Source organism: Mustelus asterias, chromosome 17 (genome assembly GCF_964213995.1).
Source record: "Mustelus asterias chromosome 17, sMusAst1.hap1.1, whole genome shotgun sequence".
In the NCBI taxonomy this organism is placed as follows: domain Eukaryota; kingdom Metazoa; phylum Chordata; class Chondrichthyes; order Carcharhiniformes; family Triakidae; genus Mustelus; species Mustelus asterias.
In genome coordinates, this window is record NC_135817.1 from 29,415,327 (window position 1) to 29,437,741 (window position 22,415).

General features: G+C 43.4%; 1 protein-coding gene across 3 annotated transcripts in view; it reads right to left on the minus strand.

The window, feature by feature from the left end:
• The window catches only part of LOC144506399 (galactosylgalactosylxylosylprotein 3-beta-glucuronosyltransferase 1-like), a 135,724-nt gene that overhangs the window by 26,481 nt on the left and 86,828 nt on the right, over positions 1–22,415 (minus strand). For all 3 annotated transcript variants that reach the window (XM_078232447.1, XM_078232448.1, XM_078232449.1), the window contains 2 exons: positions 8,224–8,750; positions 6,919–7,215 (listed from right to left, as the gene is read on the minus strand). In XM_078232447.1, the coding sequence (XP_078088573.1) occupies positions 6,919–7,215; positions 8,224–8,750 (824 nt within the window). The remainder of the gene's footprint in view (positions 1–6,918; positions 7,216–8,223; positions 8,751–22,415) is intronic.

Sequence of the window (22,415 nt, forward strand, 5' to 3'; positions counted from 1 at the left end):
TGTCCATCCACGAGGACAGATGAGAGTCAACCACATTGCTGTAGATCTGGAGTCACATGTAGACCAGACCATGTAAGGATGGCAGATTTCCTTCCCTAAAGGACATTAATGAACCAGATGGGTTTATACAACAACCGACAATGGTTTCAAGGTCATCATTACACTTCTAATTCCAAATGTTTATTTATTGAATTCAAATTTCACCATTTGCCATGGTGAGATTCAAACCCATGTCTCCTGAGCATTACCCTGGGTCTCTGGCTTCCTAGTCCATTGATAATACCACTGTCTCGCCCCTGCTATACCTGTATTCTAACTTTTTGTGATTCATGTATAAGGACCCCAGATCCCTCTGTACCACAGCATTCTGTAGTTCCTTAATTTAAATAATAATCTACTTTTTTGTTCTTCCTGTCAAAGTGCACAACCTCACATTTTCCCACTTTATAATCCATCTGCCATTTTTTTTTGCCCATTCACTTAACCTTTCTATATCCCTTCATAGACTCTTTTGGCTGTCCAGATGTTTTCTTACCCCTTTCCCCGTAGCAACATCAGTGTGGAACCAAACTGCTCCATTCCACACTGTCCCACAGCTATGACATGCTCTGGGTGGGCTAACCAGCCTGTTGACTGGACTTCCAAGATATGTCTTGGCTATAGGGTGGAGGGTGTTTGGGCAGTTTAGAGAAGGAGTGGAGTGTGTGAGTTTAGGCAAGCAGACAGATAGCCAGAGGGGGGCATTGTGTAAAGGGCATCCTGGAGATAGTAACCCCCTTCCTTCATGCCCTTATAAAAAGTTTTTAATAAACAGCCTGCCCACTCCCATCCAACTGCCCACGCCAACTCTTTTGAGGTGGGAAACATTTTCTTCCGATCTATCTTTATATTGTCAGCAAATCTGGTTACAACAGTCAGTCCCTTCATCCAAGACATTTATATAGATCATAAATAGTTGATGCTCCAGCACTGATCCCTCTGGCCCTCCCCTAGTTACAGTTTGCCAATCTGAAAATGACTCATTGATTTCTACTCTCTGTTTCCTGTTGGTTAGTGTTAGGGGAAATAAATAGATTTAGTGAAAATTAGAGCAAGAATACATAAGACCATAAGACCATAAGACATAGGAGCGGAAGTAAGGCCATTCGGCCCATCGAGTCCACTCCACCATTCAATCATGGTTGATTTCAACTCCATTTACCCGCTCTCTCCCCATAGCCCTTAATTCCTCGAGAAATCAAGAATTTATCAATTTCCAAATTCTTATCATGGGCGGCACGATGGCATAGTGGTTAGCACTGCTGCCTCACAGCGCCAGAGACCCGGGTTCAATTCCGGCCTCGGGTCACTCTCTGCGTAGAGTTTGCACATTCTCCTCGTGTCTGCGTGGGTTTCCTCCAGGTGCTCCGGTTTCCTCCCATAGTCCAAAGATGTGCAGGTCAGGTTGATTGGCCTGAGTGTCAGGGGGATTAGCAGGTTAAATATGTGGGGTTACGGGAATAGGGCCTGGTTGGGATTGTGGTCGGTGCAGACTCGACGGGCCGAATGGCCTCCTTCTGCACTGTAGGGATTTTATGATTCTATAATTATACCCCAGTGATCCTGACATGACATAAGTTCCCATATCAGTAGCATAAGTTGTCTGATGAACTTTGTATCACTCAAGGACCTGAACTGATTCAAAACAAATTAAGTGTAATCTCTGGGAAGATAGGGAAAAATAAAGTTCTGCATATGTGATTAACAGTGTATAAATATAGTGGAAATATGTGAACCTGGTGTGAGTGCTGCATTGGTGGTTTCTAAGACAGGGCTGTCCCTGCATGCTTGTACGCTTGAATAAATGATTATAACCTGTACCTTTGTCTCCTGTGATTAGTGTGTAAAAGTCTACCACAATAGTTAGCCAATCCTCTACCTGTGCTCATATAGCACCCCAACTCCATGAACAGCTCTTTAGCAACCTTTTACATGGCACCTTATTAAATGTATTTGGAAATCTAAATACGCTACATCTACTGGTTGGAGCAGTTTAAAGGTCCATGAACAGTAGCTAAACTGTAAGGTAGAATATAAAGCAAGAGAAAATATGGGTTTGTAAGAAAGGTACTGCTATAACAATGGGCAATTTTGATCTCCATGTAGATTGGAAAAGTCAAAATTGGCAATGATAGCTGGATGTGATTTCATAGATTGTATGATCTACATACAATCCATCCTGCTTGTTACATTCTTAAGGAAGTCTAATAAAATATGATTTCACTTTCACGAATCCATGTTGACTCTGCCTGATTGTATTATGATTTTCTAAATGTCTACTACCACCTTAATAATATAGTCTAGCATTTTCCCAAAAACAGATGTGAGGCTAAATGGCCTATATTTTCTTGCTTTCTGGTTCTTGAATAACAGTGTGGTTTTCCTATCTGTTATGGGCTTTGCAAAGTCTAAGGAAATTTGGAAGATTACCACCAAAGCATCCACTATCTCTGCAGCCACTTCTTTTAAGACCCTAGGATGCTGGCTATCAGGTCTAGGGAACCTGTCAGCCTACAGTCCCATTAGTTTTCCTAGTGCTTTTACTCTGGTTATCATTATCGTTTTAAATTCCTCCCCTTTACGTTGAGAGCGTTCAAGTGGTTATTGGATAAACATATGGATGATATTGGAATAATGTAGATTAGAGGGGCTTTAGATTGGTACCACTGGTCGACGCAACACCGAGGGCCGAAGGGCCTGTACTGCGCTGTAATGTTCTATGTTCTATGTTTGCTTCTTGATTTTTCTGCTATTCTTGGAATGCTTTTTACATCTTCTACTGTGAAGACAGATACAAAATACTTGCTCAAAGCATCTACCATTTCCTGATTTCCCATTATTAATTCCCCAATTCTTTGGACCATTTGACCAATGCTTTAGCTACTATTTTCCTTTTATATACCTGTAGATGGTATAACCATCTGTTTTTTATATTTTGAGCTAGATTTCTCTTGGACTCCCTTTTCTCCCTCTTTATTTTTTAGTCATTTTTTGTTGGTTTCTAAATTTTTACCAATCTTCTAGTCTACTACTAATCTTTGCAGCACTGTGTGCCATTTCTTTCATTTCGAGACCATATTTAACTTTCTCCATTAGAGTGAAATAGTGTATACTTTTTATAGAGCCTTTCTTTTTCAATGAAATATATGTTTGTTGAATGTTATGAAATGTTATGCTTCTCTACCATAGAATCCCTACGGTACAGAAGGAGACCATTCAGCCCATCAGGTCAGCACCGACCCTCCAAAAGAGCATTCTACCAGGACCCATTCACCTACCCTATCCTAGTAACCCTGTACATTGATCAAGGCCATTCCACCTAACCTGCACATCTTTGGACTGTGGGATGAAACTGGAGTACCCAAAGGAAACCCACAAATACACGGGGAGAACATGCAAACTCCACACAGACAGCCCCCAAAGTCGGAATTGGACTTGGGTCCTTGGTGCTGTTATCTTTTAACCTATTTTCCCATCCCACTGGTCAACTCTATTTTCATACCATTGTAATTGCCTTATTTTACTTTTAAGACACTAGTTTTAGACCCATATTTCTCACCTTCAAACTGAAAGTAAAATTATATCATGTTATGATCACTCTTGCCTAAAGGATCCTTTACTATCCTTACTAGTAAATATTCCTGCCTCATTACACAGGCATAAATAGATTGCTCCCTGATTAACTTCAGACCAGTTTGCTCTCAGAAACTATTCCAAATACAACCTATGAAATCACATCTAGCTATCATTGCCAATTTTGACTTTTCCAATCTACATGAAGATCAAAATTGTCCATGATTATAGCAGTACCTTTCTTCCAAGCCCATATTTTCTCTTGCTTTATATTCTGCCTTACAGCTTAGCTACTGTTCATGGACCTTTAAACTACTCCGACTAGTAAATTATTTCTATGCTATTCTGTATCTGTACTCAAACAGATTCTACATTTTGATCTTTCAAACAAATATAATTGCTCACTACTGTACTGATTTCAACCTTTATTAAGAAAGCTTCCCAACTCTTTTTCTTTATTCCTGTTCCTCAAAAGTATCAAATTTGCTTGAATATTCATGTCCCAGTCTTTATCACCTTATAACCAGAACATGAGATTACGGATTGGGGTTGTGTACAATTGTGCTGCTACTGATGGCCCACAGCATAGGAATATAGGAACATAGGAATTAGGAGCAGAAGTAGGCAAATTCAGCCCTTCAAGCCTGCTCCGCTCATTCAATCAAATCATGGCTGATCCCTCCCTGGTCTCAAATCCACCTCCCCACCTGTTCCCCATATCCCCTTATATCCTTTTTTATTAGAAATATATCTATCTCCTTGAAACCATTCAATGGTTCAGACTCCACCGCACTGTGGGGCAGTGAGTTCCACAAATTTGCCACCCTCTACGAGAAGTAGTTCCTCCTCATCTCAGTTTTAAACCTACCACCTCTCAACCTATACCTGTGACCTCTTGTTCTAGATTGTCCCATAAGAGGAAACATTTAGTCTATATTTACTTTATCAATCCCTTTTAAAATTTTATATAGCTCGATGAGATCTTCTCTTATTCTTCTAAACTCCAGCGAGTATAAGCCCAAACTGTTTAATCTCTCCTCATATGTCAATCCTTTCATTCCCAGAATCAATCTGGTGAGCCTCCTCTGAACTGCCTCCAATGCCACAACATCCTTCCTCAAATAAGGAGACCAAGACTGGACACAATACCCCAGATGTGCTCTCACCAACACCCTATACATCTAATACCTCAGGGATGGTAGATTTGTATTGAATCTAACCCATTTAACACAGTGATAATGCCGTACAACACATTGAATAGTATCTTCATAGAATCATAGAATCCTACAGTGCAGAAAGAGGCCACTCGGCCCATCGAGTCTGCACCAACCACAATCCCACCCAGGCGCCATCCCCATATCCCTACATATTTACCCACTAATCCCTCTAACCTATGCATCCCGGAACACTAAGGGCAATTTTTTTTTTTAGAATGGCCAATCAACCTAACCCGCACATCTTTGGACTGTGGGAGGAAACCGGAGTACCCGGAGGACACCCACGCAGACGCAGGGAGAATGTGCAAACTCCACACAGACAGTGACCCGAGCTGGGATTCGAACCCAGGTCCCTGGAGCTGTGAAACAGCAGTGCTAACCACTGTGTTACCGTGCCACCCAGTGTGAAGACAAGACTCATCTCTACAAAAACAATGCAGTAGTCCCTCACACCAATCCTGTTATAGGCACATGCATCTCCAACATATATGAGAACAATGTCTGGATGGCTTGTCCCTCACTGCACACCGCAGGTCCAGTCTAGCAAATATATCCTTCAGGGTGCGGCCAGCTCAGTCAGTAGTGTGATTACCAAGCCAATCTTGGTGATGGTATTGAAGTCCCCACCCAGAGTACACGCTATTCGCTTGTCAGCCTCCGTCCTCCTTTTAAGTGGTGTTCAACTTAGGTGGGTACTGATTTAGAAGCTGAGGGCTGGTGGTAGGTGGTAACCAGGTTTCTTTGCCTATGTTTTTTCTGATGCCATGAGATTTCATGGAGCCTGCAGTCAACGTTAAGGACAGCCAGAAAAACTTCTCCCCAACAACATACTATTCTGCCCACCCATTGCTCACCACCTCTGCTGGATGTATCATGTCATACCAACACAGATACCTACACATTTGGTGATGGAGAAGTCTAGGACATTGGCTGTAAAATTATGATTCGATGAATATGACAATGTCAGGCTATAGCTTGATTACTCTGTGAGACAACTCTCCAAAGTTTGGCACAACCCCAGATGTTAGGGAGGACCTTGCAGGGTCACAGGTGTACCATTTCTGGTGTCTATGTTGATGCTGGGTGGTCTGTCAGGTTTTATTCCTTTTTGATTTTTCTGCAATGGTTTTGTACAACTGAGTGGTCGGCAAAGCCATTTCAGAGAACATTCAGAGTCGACCACATTGCTATGGACCTAGAGTCAGAAACCAGGCCACGTAAGGACACTAAAGGAAATTAGTGAACCAAGATATGTTTTTATGACAACCAATGATAGTTCCATGGTCACCATTGTTGAGGCTAGCTTTCAATTCCAGATATATTAATTAATTAAATTAATTAATTGAACTTAAATTCTACCAGCGGCCATAATAGTATTTGAACCTGCGTCTCCACAACATTAGTCTGGACCTCTGGATTACTAAGCAAGTGACATTACCACTGAGTGACTATCTGCCTCTGCATTGCCTCACCTTTTGGGGAGATGAAGAAGGTTTGCAGCTATAAGACTATGCCTTACAACCATCACGCAGGACATTTTGCCATAATCTGCCACATACCAGGCTAGATCGAAATTAATTGAGGTTCAGATCTGCTTCTGCAGTTAGAAACAATCTGCCACTGCCTTGCCTGCTATGTTCACCAGTCAATGGCTGTTAAACTGCTGCAGAAGTTTGAAACAGTTATTATCAAAGGTAAATCATCATGGACCAGCATAATGACAGAAAGATAACAGTGGAAAGCACTTGGGATTCCATGTGAGGAATGCTTTCGATAATGGAAAGCAAATCCCAAAGGGCTGGCTCATTGCGTTTGAGTGCTAAACACATCACTTATACCGCTGACACTTTTCCTGGTGTAATGGAGGTAAACATCCATCACACACTTCATTTCTGTGTTTTTCCATGATGTTTACTTAGCACATGACTCAAAACCTGCAGTGCAGGTGTGTAGTAACGGTCGTTACTCACACTGAGCTTCAGTGCACAATATGTTGATGCTAGTTTATAGAGTGATACATGCCCGACAGGTTTGGCGGAGAAAGAATAAGCTCTGTGTTAATTAAATCCCAACTGGAACGTTACTCTACTTTAGTGCAATTTGAAGCTTTGGGTTCCAGCTCTGTTAAAGTTACAAGTTCCCGCAACAAGCTGGTCTCCTGGTATCCTCCCTTGACCCCATACAGCTGGAAGTTGGCTGAAGATTTCATCAGTATCAACTTAATGTTGATTGCAAACCCTGCCATGTCGATAGCAAAAGGTCTATTTGGGTCAAAGACAGTTTTCCACCCGACCACCTTTCCCGCAGTGTTCAATTTGGGAGACTCGTACAGCAGTCCACCAACGAAAGCTACAGGCCATACTGAAACCTTTTTGGTAAATCGCATCTGAAAAATATAAATAATAGGATGAATTATCTACACTTTGCAATGGATGTTTTCTCCAAGCAATGTGTCATTAGAGTTGACAAGATTTTTGTTGCTTGAAAATATGAAATTAAAAACACACTATTATTTGAATCTCCAGTTGACTGTAGAGCAAATGTATTAAGCTAGCAACACAGCACTGGCAGTCTGAAAATACATTTGTCTTTGATGCTTAAGGCCACCTGTCTCCTTCTTGTCTATCTTCAGTCTTCCAATTATTCAAACGCTGTATGGTTTTCCCTGTATCAGCTAGCCTATTCTTAAAATTCCTAAGTTGGTTTTCATCTATAAATCAGGTGGCTCTCATTTCAATAAGAAGCATCTATTGAGAGGTGTTAATTTTTCCCTATCACTACTGATTCCTGATGGTAAATTCTGTCTAAACATAAGCTGATTCTGCTTTTAATGTCACTCAACAATTAGCATCAAAATAGCCAAATTACATTTGTATTATTTTCTCCAATTCCTTCTCCTGAAGTTAACCCTCTGAACTTATTCCACCATCATTAGTAACAATAATTGGGGTGGATTGTTGAATCCAAACAGAACTCCAAAATGATGTTTATTACTCACATTTCCAGAGCTAAACTTCATGGCATGCAATGGAATCCCTCTCCATACCCATAAGCTAACATTGATGAAACTTGTACTTGGGAGACCCAAAGTCAAAGACTTAAATTCAACTTTCGTTTCAGGAACTCAACTTGTAATGACTGACCTGTCCCTTCCTTATAGTTCAATTAATATCAGAAGTTATTTTTTAATGAAACAAATGGTTAAAATAACAGGTTGGCATGACTAGCTTTACTAATAAGCTACTAGTACTTGTTAGGTGTTCATTATGACGGCACGCTGTCTGTAATAAGCAATAAAATTCAGTGACTATGATGAACAAAGAGTCACTACAGAATATACAAATTAAATGCCTCAGCTCTGATACAAAGATTGTCTTAGATAAAAAGGAAGCACCTCCTCAAAGAGTTCCAAACTGTAAGTGTTGTCATCATCAGCAAAGTAAACCACACCTTCTGAAGAGTCATTAGGGCTCAAACTGTCTCTCAACCAGCGCAGACCCAAGTTTCTTTGCAAAGTCCCCCTTGGCGTGCGAGAATATGATTTACTAAGGCCCAGCTTCACGCTCTTTGGGCTTTGTATGTTCAAATGGGTGAAGTTCAATCCACTCTTTTCTAACAGCAGCGCTACTAAACCGGTCCTGCGCGGAGAGTCCTCAATCACAATCCAATGCAGGTTCTGTATGTGGAGGAAAGTGTTCACTAGCCTGGTCAGCTCTGCTTTCTGAACTGGTCTAGTATAGGTCGGTGTTATGACATAGATGGTTGGTAAGGACTGCGACCACTGGGGTGGCCTCGTGTATATGTATTCCAGTTTGATGACCTGCTGAGTAAGTATTGTATCCTGGTGTACACAGCCACCTTGTTCCTCTTTGTTCTGAGAGCTGTTGACAAGTGCTCGTTTTGTTCCATTGTCAGGCTCCTCTGAAAAGGAAGAAATAAGAGATAGTCAAGTTAATTGCTTGTAAACAGCATCATTCATGGAAAAACAAATTGCTGTGGATGCTGGAGCTGTGAAATGAAAACAAAAAAAAATTGCTGGATATACTCAGCAGGTCAGGCAACATCTGTGGAGGGAAACAGAATTTAACGTTTCAGTGTAAGATGACCTCCCATCAGAACCGAGGAAAGACAGAAACGTAATAATAGGTTTTGGGCCAGTGATGGGGGAATGTGGCAGGAAGAACAAAAGGGTGGAAGGCAGGAGAGATTAAAAACAAAAGACTTTTGTGATGCAAAAATCAAAGAGAATGTTTGTTTTTAGCAAGGTTAATGGAATATTTGAGTTTTTAAAAATGAGTAAGAAAGCTGATCTATCTTCTATTAAAGCACAAACTGTAAGAAATTGTGTAACAGTACATGTCAGTTCTGATGTTTTTGCTTTTATTTATTTTATATATTCAGTATAAAAAATTTGGCTGCTGGATCTAACATGGCAATATTGAAATGTGACCATGACTGTCTTTAAAAGAAAGAACTTGCATTGCACAGTGGCACAGCGGTTAGCACTGCTGCCTCACAGCGCCAGGGATCTAGGTTCGATTCCCAGCTTGGGTCACTGTCTGTGTGGAGTTTGCACATTTTCCCCAGTCTGTGTGGGTTTCCTCCAGGTGCTCTGATTTCCTCCCACAGTCAAAGATGTGCGGGTTAGGTGGATTGGCCATAATAAATTGCCCCTTACTGTCAGGGGGACTAGTTAGGGTAAATGTATGGGGTTATGAGGCTAGGGCCTGGGTGGGATTGTGATTGGTGCAGACTCGATGGGCCAAATGGCCTCCTGCACTGTAGGATTCTATGATTCTATAAAATGCCTGTCATGGCATTCTAAAGCATTTTCCATTCAACTAAATATTTCTGAGATAAGTTCACCATTGTAATGTAGAAAATATGGCAGCCAATTTACAACAGTAAGATCCAACAAACAGCAATAAGTTAATGACTGGATAATCTGTTTGAGTGATGTTGGTTACGGGGTTTTCCTGGGTGCTGGATGTAGTTGAACCAGTAACATTACCATAGGGTTGCAATCGGCCGCACAGAACATTGGGAATCTGCAATGCTGGCACTTTACTTACACAATATTAAAATTGCTAAAGTGAACTTACCAATTAGAAGCAAACAAATGATGTAAAAGGATGAGTTACTAATATCTTAATTTCATCCTTGGCTTTCTCTTCTGTTATTATCTAGGGGGCGGTTAATGCAGTGAGGCAAGGACCAAGGAGGAAATGGACTGGAATGCCAAGACTTCATTTCGGTCTACAAGCAGCAGACTCTGGATTAGATTTGAACTAATCCAGGCACATACATATGACTGAGTTGGAGAATAGCTAATCTGTAGATATTTACCTGCAGGCATCCTATGTTATTGTGCACAAAACGCACATCGATGAGGTTTTGTCAGTATGTGCATGTGCAGAATGGTGCCCTGAATTTTAAGCTAGGAGACAGCAGTTGACAGAGTGTCACACCAAGAAGCCCTAGTAAAATTGAAGTCAATGGGAATCAAGGGGAAAACTCTCCACTGGCTGGAGTCATACCTAGCACACCTCAGCCTCAGGACTTGGCTGCAGGATTTCCTCAAGGCCCAACCATCTTCAGTTGCTTTATCTATGATCATCCCTGTGGTGGACCTCAGTTGTGCCTTTGTCCTATATGGACCACCGTTGTGTGTGTTTGTCATACCTGGACACATCCCCTTCCAGTTTGGTTCCTCCCCTCAGCACCTAGTATAAAGGTGGCTGTCTCCTCCCCCTTGTTCAGTCCAGGTCGGCTATTTGTTGGGATCTGCTCCTGATTCTGTTGTGAATAAAAGCCTACACTTATATTGGCATATCGGTAGTCTTTCGCCTTATTGATAGCGCATCAATCCCTCCACAAGGTGGGGATGTACATTGAAGATTGCACAGTGTTCAGTCACATTCACAACTCCTCAAATAATGAAGAAGTCTGTGCCTACATACATCAAGACCAGCATAACTTTCAAGGCTTGGGCTGATAAGTGGCAAATAACATTTGCAACACACAAGTGCCAGGCAAAAACCATCTCCAACAACAGAGAAGCTAACCACTTCCCCTTCACATTCCATGGTATTGTTATTGCTGAATCCTCCATATTCACTATCCCAGGGGCATCACAATTGACCAGAAACTTAACCCCACCTTATCCTTTTTGTCTTGTCCGCAGCCTTTGATATGGTACACCACATCAACCTCCTCTAACACCTTTCCACCACTGTCCAGCTGGGTGGAACTTCTCTTATCTGTTCCAGTATTATCTATTTAATCATAGCAAAAGAATCACTTACAGTGGTTTTTCTTCCTGCTCCTGCACAGTTACCTCTGGTGTGCCCCAAGAATCTCTCCTTGGCTCCCTTCAATTTCTCATTTACATGCTGCCTGTCAGCAACATCATCCAAAAGCAAGGCATTAGCTTCCCAAGTAAGCTGACAACACCAGCTCCACCTTACCATCACTTCTCTTAGCTTCTCCGCTGTCTCTAAATTGACAGCTCATTCACGATGCAATATTGATGCAGAAATTTCCTCTAATTAAATATAGGAAAGACTGAAGCCAGTGTTTTAAGTTCTCACTTCAACTGCATTCCGTAGCTATTGACTCCATCCCTCTCATTGGCAATAGTCTGCAGTTCTGCCAGTGGCCACAATTTCCACTAGTACTGCTGATGCTGGATAGCTGCTGATGTCCAATTGGCTGGCAGCTCTCAGCAACAATTTATCTCCCCCACACTAGGGTCAAATTCTCCCCAAAGGAGCCCGGAAACTTTGACAGTGGAAAGGTAAATGCCCAATTGGAACTTAATCCCATTGGATCTCCCAACAATAGCAAGGTTGTCACTAATGTTCCAGTTCCAGAGATTATGCTAAATCAGGTATTCATGGTAATGACATCAGATATCGGTGCTGTGAAACTAGATCCAGATTAATACAAGCTGGACATACATGTTACCAAACCATATGCACATGGATTACCAGAAGGCACTTGATACAGTGCTGCACAACAGACTTGTGGGAAAAGTTATAGCTCACGGAATAAAAGGGACAGTAGCAAGATGGATACAGAATTAGCTGTGACGGAAAACAGAGAGTAATGGTTAATACATTTTTTTTGTGCTGGTTGAATGTTTGTAATGCAGTTCGCCAGGGTCAGTATTAAGACCTTTGCTTTTCCTGATGTATATTAATGATCTAGACCTTGGTGTACAGGGAACAATTTCAAAAATTGCAGATGATCAAAACTTGGAACCATCATAAACTATGAAGGGGATGGTGTAGAAATTCAAAGGACAAAGGCAAGTTGGTGGAATGGGCAGACGGGTGGCAAGAGAAATATGAGGTGATACATGTTGGCATGAAGAACAATGAAAGACAGTTGCCGAAATTGTAAGTTTTTCGGGCAACACCAATGCATATAAGGACTGTAAAATGCACATTGGCCATTTAAATGGTAGAAGTGGCCATGTTTGGCTGCAGGAACTGGCTGTTTTCTCCCAGCAGGCTCAGCCCTGCCTGTGTGCAGAAAGGGTGCCTCCAGTCGAACTCACAAACGGTCAGGGTCCAGACAGGCTGCTGATTAGATTAACTGAATCACAAAGGGAGCAGATGACGTCACCAGACCAGACCCGCATCGAGATTGGAAGATCGATACCAACCACAATGTACCTGGATAAGATACAATAGATACGATAATGGGGCTATCCAGCAGTAAGGAGAAACCCATCTCCATGATGGGAAAGCAATCTGTAAGCCCCGGTAAAGTGATTAGGAACATCGATGGGCTATTCATACTGGACAAGGCAATCTCAGCCGTTTGTGATTTCAATAGGCTGTGCTATCACTGGTGCTGATAGCGATCTAGGACCATTGTTCTTACAATTGCTGGTGGGGGCGGAGCTCACAGGACTTTTGAAATCTGAACTTTAAAAAGTGTGGCTTCGCAGCCATTCTCTCTCTTTTCTCTTCGGACCCGCATGGCAACTCTCTCACCCTCCTGAAGCATATCGCAGACAGCAGTTTTCCAGCACACAGCCAGCCCAGAAGGTCAAGGTCGGCTCAACTGAGTATTTCCGAGTAATTCGTGAAGTTCCCGAGGGTAACATAGCAGTGGAGACTTTTGTGGGAATGGTGGGTGCATGAACCTTTTCATAGTATAAGATATTGCTAACACTGTTTAAAGTTAGAATTGACGTTGTGCCCGTTTAGTTTTCTTCCCAGAGTCATAGTTATAGAGTATAAGATACCTATATGTTTGTTTTCTGGTGTTGATGAGGTTTAATGTTGGTGTTTAATAAAAGATATGTGATTTGAGCTCGATTGGAGCCCATCTTGCTCTTTCATTTTCTCATCAGCTATCTCTGGTCGGGTCATATTTTAATATCCTTTACCATAATTCCGGAGTCGAGAACCGAGGGTACTCTGGGCGATTCGAACCCGCCCACTCAGGAAAGGATGCCAGGTAGTGGATAGGCAGCAGTTTCCTATTCTCTCTCTTGGGGACGCTACTCTAGTGAAGTAGGCGCAAGGTGGCCGTTGTTCCATCGGCGAGAGAGAGAATCACTCGGGCATTGGTGGGGTTTGGGTAACGGAGAACCAAACCTAAAATAAGCCCACGAGTGGAGTTAAAAAGAAGGAGCCCACTACAAAATCTTGCTGCCGCTCATTCCGGCAGGATCATACGGTCTAGCTGATGGTGCACTCCCGCAGCAGGATCCCCGGGGTGAGGGGTGTGTTCAATGGGAAATCATGTTGATATTGGCGGGACCACAAGATCCTGCCACAAACAAGTGGTGCGCTGCCTCCTGTAACCATGAAACATGCCACAGAGAGGGAGAAAAATCCCACCAAGTATAAAATAAAGGATATTATTCTAAAATTGGTGCAAGAGCAGAGGGTATATATGTGCATAAGTCATTAAAGGTGGCAGGACAGATTGAGAGAGCAGTTAATAAAGCATACCGGGCCCTGAGCTTTATTAATATGAGCACAGAGTACAAGAGCATGGAGATTATATTGAGTTTGTATAAGACATCAGCTGGAGTACTGCATTCTGGACACCACATTTTAGGAAAGGTGAAAAGGCATTAGAGAGAGTGCGGAAGAGGTTACAAGAATTGTTCCAGGGTTGAGAAACTTCAGCTTTGAAGGTAGATTGGAGATGTTAGGACTTTTTTCCTCAGAGAAAAAAATGCTGAGAGGAGATTTGATAAATGTATTCAATATTATGGGTGGAATCTTACAGCCCCGTCGTGGCCGAGGAACAAGGCCGCAAAATGCAGCGAGCCATTTAAAAGTCCATTGACTTCGGTGGGACTGGAAAATCCCACTAGTTTGGAGGGGCTGTAAAATTTCATCCCATGAGGGGCCTGGACAGAGTAGATAAGAGAAAACAGTTCCAACTGGCAGAAAGATCGAAAACCAGAGGGTACGGAGTTAAGGTAATTGGTAAAAGAAGCAGAAGCAATATGAAAAAAATCTTTTGCACACAGCGAGTAGTTAGGATCTAGAATACGCTGCCTGGGGTTGTGGTGGAGGCAGATTCAATCAAAGCATTCATGAGGGAATTGGATGATCATTTGAAAAGAAACAACGGGCCTGATTTTACCAAAACTTTGCGCCTGTTTTCGGGCGCGAAATCGCGGTAAAGTTGGGCGTCGGGCCTATACCGCGATCTGCACCCGAATCCAAGCAGATCGCGGCTTTACCGACACGCGATTTGGGCCCGGGTCCGGCCCGGGCCCGAATCAGGCGGCCCGATGATTTAAATGCATTAGCATGCATTTAAATCAACTTAATGAACCGCGCGCCCAACTCTACCGCCAAATCCCACTTTACCGTCTTCTGGCCCGATCCGCGTCCGCACTGTAATCGACCTGCTGAATAAATGTCCGAAGTCGCCACTGCAGCCTCCGAAAAGCGGGGTCAGAGACTGCAACGGCTCCCTGACCCAGGTCATCCTCTGGTCAGGGGGGGGGGGGGGGGGGGGAGGAGGGAGGAGGAGAGGGGGTGTGACGTCTCATCCTCTGGGAGAGGGGAGTGGGAGGAGAGGGGGTGTGACCGATCATCCCCTGGGAGGGAGAGGGGGTGTGACATCTCATCCCCTGGGGAGGGGGGGGTGGGAGGAGAGGGGGCGTGACGTCTCATCCTCGGGGGGGGGGGGGGGGATGTGTGACCGATCATCCTCTGGTCGGGGGTGTTCCGCTGCCTATCTGCGGCCGATCCCTCCTGCCGGAGTGGACCTGCGGCCATGCCATCCCACAAAACCTTCAGGATGAATCGATTCCTCGCTAAGAAGATGAAGCAGAACCAGCCGATTCCACAGTGGATCCGCATGAAAACCGGCAACAAGATCAGTACACGTCCAAGAGGAGACACTGGAGAAGGACCAAGCTGGGCCTGTAAAGGGATACACCATCACTGGTACACTACCAGCCACAGCCATCTCTCCCACTCTCTTGCCCCTGCAGGGAAGAGTAATGGGGAAGAGTAATTCCCCATAGGCTATAAAATCTATTCAAATTAGATAATTATCCAATTCCCTCTGGAAAGCCGCAGTTGAACCTGCCTCCAGCACATTCACAGGCTGTGTATTCCAGATCTAAACCACTTGATGCATTAATGACTTTCTTTCCATGTTATCTTTGGTTCTTTTACCAATCACCTTAAATTGGTGTCATCTGGTTCTTGACCCTTTCACCAATGGAAACAGTTTGTCTCTATCTGCTCTTACCCAGACTCCTGATGATTTCCAACATCTCCATCAAATCTCCTCTCATACTTCTTTCCTCAAAGAAGCACAGTCCAAGCTGCTCCAATCTATCCTGGCAACTGAAGTCCTTCGCCCCTGAATCCATTCTTGTAAGTCTATTCTGCACCCTCTCTAATGCCTACACATTCTTCCTAAAGTGTGTGGGCCAGAATTTCAGGCCAAACCTGTGTTTTATAAATGTTCACCATAATTTTCCCGCTTTTCTAATCTCTGCTTCTATTATAAAACCCAGGATTCATTAATAACCACTTTCTCAACCTGTAACATCGCCTTCAACAGTTTCAGCACATTCATCACCATGTTCATAGAATCATAGAATCCCTACAGTGCAGAAGGAGGCCATTTGGCGTATTGAGTCTGCACCGACCACAATCCCACCCAGGCCCTATTCCCGTAACCCCATTTATTTACCCTGCTAATTCCCCTGACACTAGGGTCAATTTAGCATAGCCAATCAACCTAACCCGCACATCTTTGGACTGTGGGAGGAAACTGGAGCACCCGGAGGAAACCCACGCAGACACAGGGAGAAAGTGCAAACTCCACACAGTCAAACAGTGACCCAAGGCCGGAATTGAACCCGGGTCCCTGGCGCTGTGAGGCAGCAGTGTTAACCACTGTGCCACTGGGTTCCTCTCTGCTCCTGCAACTCATATGAAATTGTATCCTTTATTGTGTATTGCCTCTCTGATCAAAATGCATCACTTCCCACATTGCTGCATTAAATTTCATCTGCCAAGTGTCTGTTAATTCCATTAGTTATGTCTACATCCTCTTGGAGTCTATACTCCACACAGTTCACAATACTTCCAAGTTTCGTGTCAATCGCAAATGTTAAAATTTTACCAGCACATCCATATAGATCAAGGAAAGTAGCAGTCCAAGTACTCCCACCGTAGCTCCTCACCACCGCCTCCCTCACCCCAGTAGGATAAACAACTGTTCACCATTATTCTTTGCTTCCTGTCATTTAGATAACTTTGCATAAATGCAAGCACTCTCCCTTTTATTCTATAGGCTTGGACTCTGCCTGCAAGTATATTATTTGGCACTTCATCAAATACCTCTTGGAAGTCCACGTACATCACATCAACTGCATTATCCTCATCAACCTTCTCTGTTACATCATCAAAAAACATAGTTCCAAACCAGATATAGATAGATAGATTTTCCTCTTCCGTTTAATGGGCTGTTAGTGCAACCTTCAGATTTAGGCACAAAGTGAGCATGATTCAGGTTGGAATGACCTAGACAGGTAGATCTAGACAGAGTAGACAGGAAAGGCTATTTTCCCTAGATGAGGGGTCAATTACCAGGGGACATAGATTTAAGATGGTTGTTGGGAGGATTAGAGGGAACATGAGGAAAAGCCTTTTCACCCAGAGGGTGATGGGTGTCTGGAATTCACTGCCCGAATTGGTGGTTGAGGCTGGAATGCTCAATTCATGTAACAGTTACCTGGAACTGCACCTGAAGTGCTATAACCTGCAAGGCTACGGACCAGGTGCTGGAAAACAGGTTTAAAATGAGCAGCTAATTATTTTTTCTCTTTTTTGGCTGGCACAGGCATGATGGGCTGAACGGCCTCTTTCTACACCGTAACCTTGCTATGGCTCTATGATTCTAAGAAAATAGAGAATAGTGTTACACAAGGATCAGTGCTGGGATTACTGTTATTCGTAAATGATATTAAATTTGCAGTTGATATAATACTGGGGGGCATTGCTGACACTGAGAAAGACTGCAATGTAATACAAGAAAATATTATAAAACTTGCTGACTGGGCACTTCAGTGGCAAATGAATTTTAATGTAGATAAATGTGAGATGGGAAAATAAGAGAGAAGAGCAAAGAAATCTAGGGCTACAGCTGAGCAAATCATTAAAAGCAACAACAGAAGTTAGCAAAGCTATTACAATGTTGCTAGCAAAGCACTGGGACTTGTTTCTAGGGATATAAAACATGAATGTAATGAAGAAATGTTAAACTTGAACAGGATCTTTGTCAGGCCACCCTTAGATTACTGTGCACAGTTCCAGTCTCCAAACTAATGAAAGGACACGACTGTGCTCTCGCTGTCAGTTCAGAGTTGGACATACAATATAGCATAAACTTGTTCTCCAATGCATGCAATGACCTCAGCCTTATTATTAGCACAAATGTACCAAACTGCTCCGGAAAGCCCTATCTTGGGCCCAAGGTTTCAGTCCATGGCCAGAACATGTCAGTGGTGGATAAGATCACTTACCTCAGTAATACACTCCATCCAGCTGTCAATATTGAGGATGAGACAAGAATTGCCAAAGCAGCTGCAGCCTTTGGCAGACTTTGAACATCAGTCTGGGAACAAACAGGAGTAATTCTACCTACCAAATGAAATCTATAATGCAATAGTCCCGCCTACTTTGTCTACGCGTATGAGACTTGTTATAGGTACAAGCGTCATATCAGAAAGCTCAACCACTTTCACCTGAGCTGCTTCCAGAAGCTTCTGGAGATTGGATGGCAAAACAAAATGCCAGACACTGAGCTGGCATGCCAAGCATTCACACCATACTGAGGCAGTCACAACTGAGCTGGCCATGTAGCCAGAATTCCTGACACTAGCTTAGCAAAGCAAATCTTCTATGGAGAGTTTGAGTCTGGAGTGTGCTCTCATGGTGTCAAAGGAAGCTTTACGAAGACATTCTGAAGGCATCATAGAACCACAGAATCCCTACAGTGCAGAAGGAGGCCATTCGGTCCATCGAGTCTGCACCGACAACAATCCCACTTAGGCACTATACCTGTAACCCCCTGCTAATTCCCCTGACACTAAAGGGCAATTTAGCATGGCCAATCCACCTAACCCACATATCTTTGGACTGTGGGAGGAAATCGGAACACCCAGAGGAAACCCATGCAGACATAGGGAGAATGTGCAAACTCCGCACAGTCACCTAAGGCCAGAATTGAAGCTGGGTCCCTGGCGTTGTGAGGCAGCAGTGCTAACCACTGTGCCACCGTACCACCCCTTACCTCCATCACTTTGGAGTTTTAGTATCAACTGAGGCGATTTGCCTCACATCATTTAAAAAGTACTTTGATGAGCGCTTAGCACGTCATAACATTCAAGGCTATGGGTCAAGTGCTGGTAAATGAGGTTAGATGGGAGGTTAGGTATTTGTCATGAGTTGTTGTAGACTCAAAGGGCTGAAGGGCCTCTTCTGACTGTATGATTCTATGAACTTCAGGTCCGGGGAGAAGCTTGCCTAGGATCGCCGCACCTAGCGCATCCAAATATAAAAGGGTGTGGTTTGCTACAGAAGCAAATGCTATGAGAGGCAGAGAGAAAATGCAAGGATTGAAAATCCAGAGCCAACAGCTTGTGGAAAACCCAGTCCTCTGCTGTCCCCTGTCCTATCTGCAGCAGAACCTTCCAGGCACAAATCAATCTGAGCAGTCACTGATATACCCACCACAAAACTATTAACCTCCCCAGATGATGAGCATGGTCATCTTTACCTCAATCTCAATGGATGAACAAGAAAGAAATGAAAGCATATAGAAGCACAGGATAAAGTGTAAAAAGATTTACAAGGAAGGTAAGAGAACAGAGAGATTACAGGTTGGAACAGGGTAGGGGCCTTTTCTTTAGAAAGGAGAAGACTTTGAAACAATCTGGTTGAGGTCTTTAAAAAAATTAATGTTTTGGATAAGATAAATGTGGAGGGAATGTTTCCACCTGTGGGAGAATTCAAAACTAGAACCTTAAATGTAAAATAGGAACTTATATATCCAACAGGGAAATCTAGTGAAATTTCTTTGCACAGTGAGTGGTTAGAATATAGAACTCATTACCACAGCAAGTGATTGAGGTGAATATCTTACATGTTTTCAAAAGGAGATTAGACAAATACATAAGACAATGATAATAGATATGCTATGAGGTGAGGTAACTGGAATGAGAGGAGACTGACAGACACCAGTACAGACTACTTGCATCAAGTCCTCTGTCTTTGCATTGTATATTCAATATAATCTCTGAAAAATTGTCTGCAGTTTGTGCCCAAGTTTATAGTAAGTGCTTATGACTCGCTGAGGTTTTAAATCTGGATGCCAAAGAGGAACATCTCCACTGTGTCTCCAGCTATAGGTGACTTGTCTCAAACCGTATTCACAAAGATATTTTTCAAGCATGGCCCAACTGTTTCATTATGCTAGGAAAGATATTCCTCCCCAGGGATGGGAAGATAACCAAGACTACATTGTTAAAAGGAATGTTGGACCAAAACTCACATTATCATGTACACACTGACTCCACTGAATTTGAGAAGCAATTGATTTAAGATATTAAATTATCAATTGTCTCCACATTTGACATTAGCAGTGTTATTGGGCGGATTCTTCTCACCTTAGTTCCTCCAGAACAGTGGAAGCATTTTCAGATTTGCAATCTGACTCACTGTTGTGTGTGCCCAGCCATTGCTCTTTCCCCAGAGCAACTTACTATTCTGCCTCAGGTCTCCCCAGAAATTAGGGTATGTGGGCTGGGTGATGTGACCCTTCTATCAATGCAAGGATTTCTAATTAAAGGGAGCATGATTTGAGTTACAAGGGTTCCCTGATACTTGGACTTTGAGCTGCAGCAATCACAGAATTGGAGAAAAAAGCTGGGAGACTGCATACTAGGTCCCCCAGGCTTACCTAGAGGTATTGCTGCAGGATCTGAGGGGCTACAGTGAGGAGAGATCTCCCATAGACAGGCAGAAGAGGACAACCTCCCTTTCCAGCTGTCAGGAATGGAAGTTGGAGTATAAGGGTCTGGCACACATACAGGGTTAATGTGGGACTGAGTAGACATTGATGTAAAAAGCTGCATGACTCAGACCTAGGGTCAGTGCAGAGCTGAGCAGTGGCGTGTGAAGATTCAGCAAACAGTTACTAAAGACTTGCTGTAGGACTACAAAGACTTTTTTAAGGCAGATCGTTCAGTAACCACCATCCTCCCAAGAGAAGAATGGCTGAGGAAGTCAGCAGCAAAGGAGTGGTCCCTTCAAACTGGAGACAGTGTACCATAGAAACATAGAAAATAGGAGTAGGCCGTTCGGCCCTTCGAGTATGCTCCACCATTTATTTTGATCATAGAACATAGAACATAGAAAAAATACAGCACAAACAGGCCCTTCGGCCCACAAGTTGCGCCGGTCATGTCTCTACCTACCTAGGCTTATATATAGGCTTACCTATAACCCTCAATCCTATTAAGTCCCATGTATCTCATCCAGAAGTCTCTTAAAAGACCCTGTTGAGTTTGCCTCCACCACCACTGACGGCAGCCGATTCCACTCACCCACCACCCTCTGAGTGAAAAACTTACCCCTGACATCTCCTCTGTACCTACTCCCCAGCACCTTAAACCTGTGTCCTCTCGTAGCAGCCATTTCAGCCCTGGGAAAAAGCCTCCGAGAATCCACCCGATCTATACCTCTCAACATCTTGTACACCTCTATCAGGTCACCCCTCATCCTTCGTCTCTCCAAGGAGAAAAGACCGAGCTCCCTCAACCTATCCTCATAAGGCATGCCAACCAATCCAGGCAACATCCTTGTAAATCTTCTCTGCACCCTTTCAATCATTTCCACACCCCTCCTGTAATGAGGCGACCAGAACTGAGCACAGTACTCCAAGTGGGGTTTGACGAGGGTCTTATAAAGCTGCATCATTATCTCCCGACTCCTAAACTCAATCCCTCGATTGATGAAGGCCTGCACACCATACGCCTTCTTAACCACCTCTTCTACCTGCGAGGCCGATTTAAGAATCCTATGGACCCGGACCCCAAGGTCCTTCTGATCCTCTACACTGCTAAGAGTCTTACTCTTGATATTATACTCCTTCATCCCATTTGACCTGCCAAAATGGACCACTACACATTTATCCGGGTTGAAGCCCATCTGCCACTTCTCCGCCCAGTCTTGCATCCTATCTATGTCACGCTGCAGCTTCTGACATCCCGCCAACCTATCCACCTTCGTGTCATCAGCAAACTTACCAACCCATCCCTCCACTTCCTCATCCAGGTCATTTATGAAAATGACAAACAGCAAGGTCCCAGAACAGATCCCTGGGGCACACCACTAGGACTGACCTCCATTCAGAGAAAGACCCATCACGTTCGATCATCAAAATCATAACTGTGACTCTCAACCAAATGAATCATAGAATCTCTACAGTGCAGAAGAGTCTATTCGGCCCCTCGAGTCTGCACCGACTCTCTGACAAAGTACCCAGGCCCTTTCTCCCACGCTATCCCTATAACCCCACACATTTACCATGGTTAATCCACCTAATCTACACATTGTGGGAGACTATGGAGCGATTTAGCGTGACCAATCAACCTAACCTGCGCATGTTTGGAGTGATTTGATTTGACTTGATTTGATTTGATTTGATATGATTTGATTTATTATTGTCACATGTACAGTGGAGCCCTGTTGTAACGCGATTTAGCGTGAAATTGGATATGACGCGATGAATCATTGGACCCTTTTTTTTACTATTTCCGGTTTAGTGATTTAGCGCGACCCCGATTTAGCGCGACCCCGATAACATTCGCGATAACATTTTATGGACCCCAACCAGCGTGTTACAACGAGGCTCCACTGTATTAACATACAGTGAAAAGTATTGTTACTTGCGTGCTATACAGACAAAGCACACCGTTCATAGAGAAGGAAATGAGAGAGTGCAGAATGTAGTGTTACAGTCATAGCTAGGGTGTAGAGAAAGACCAACTTAACGCAAGGTAAGTCCATTCAAAAG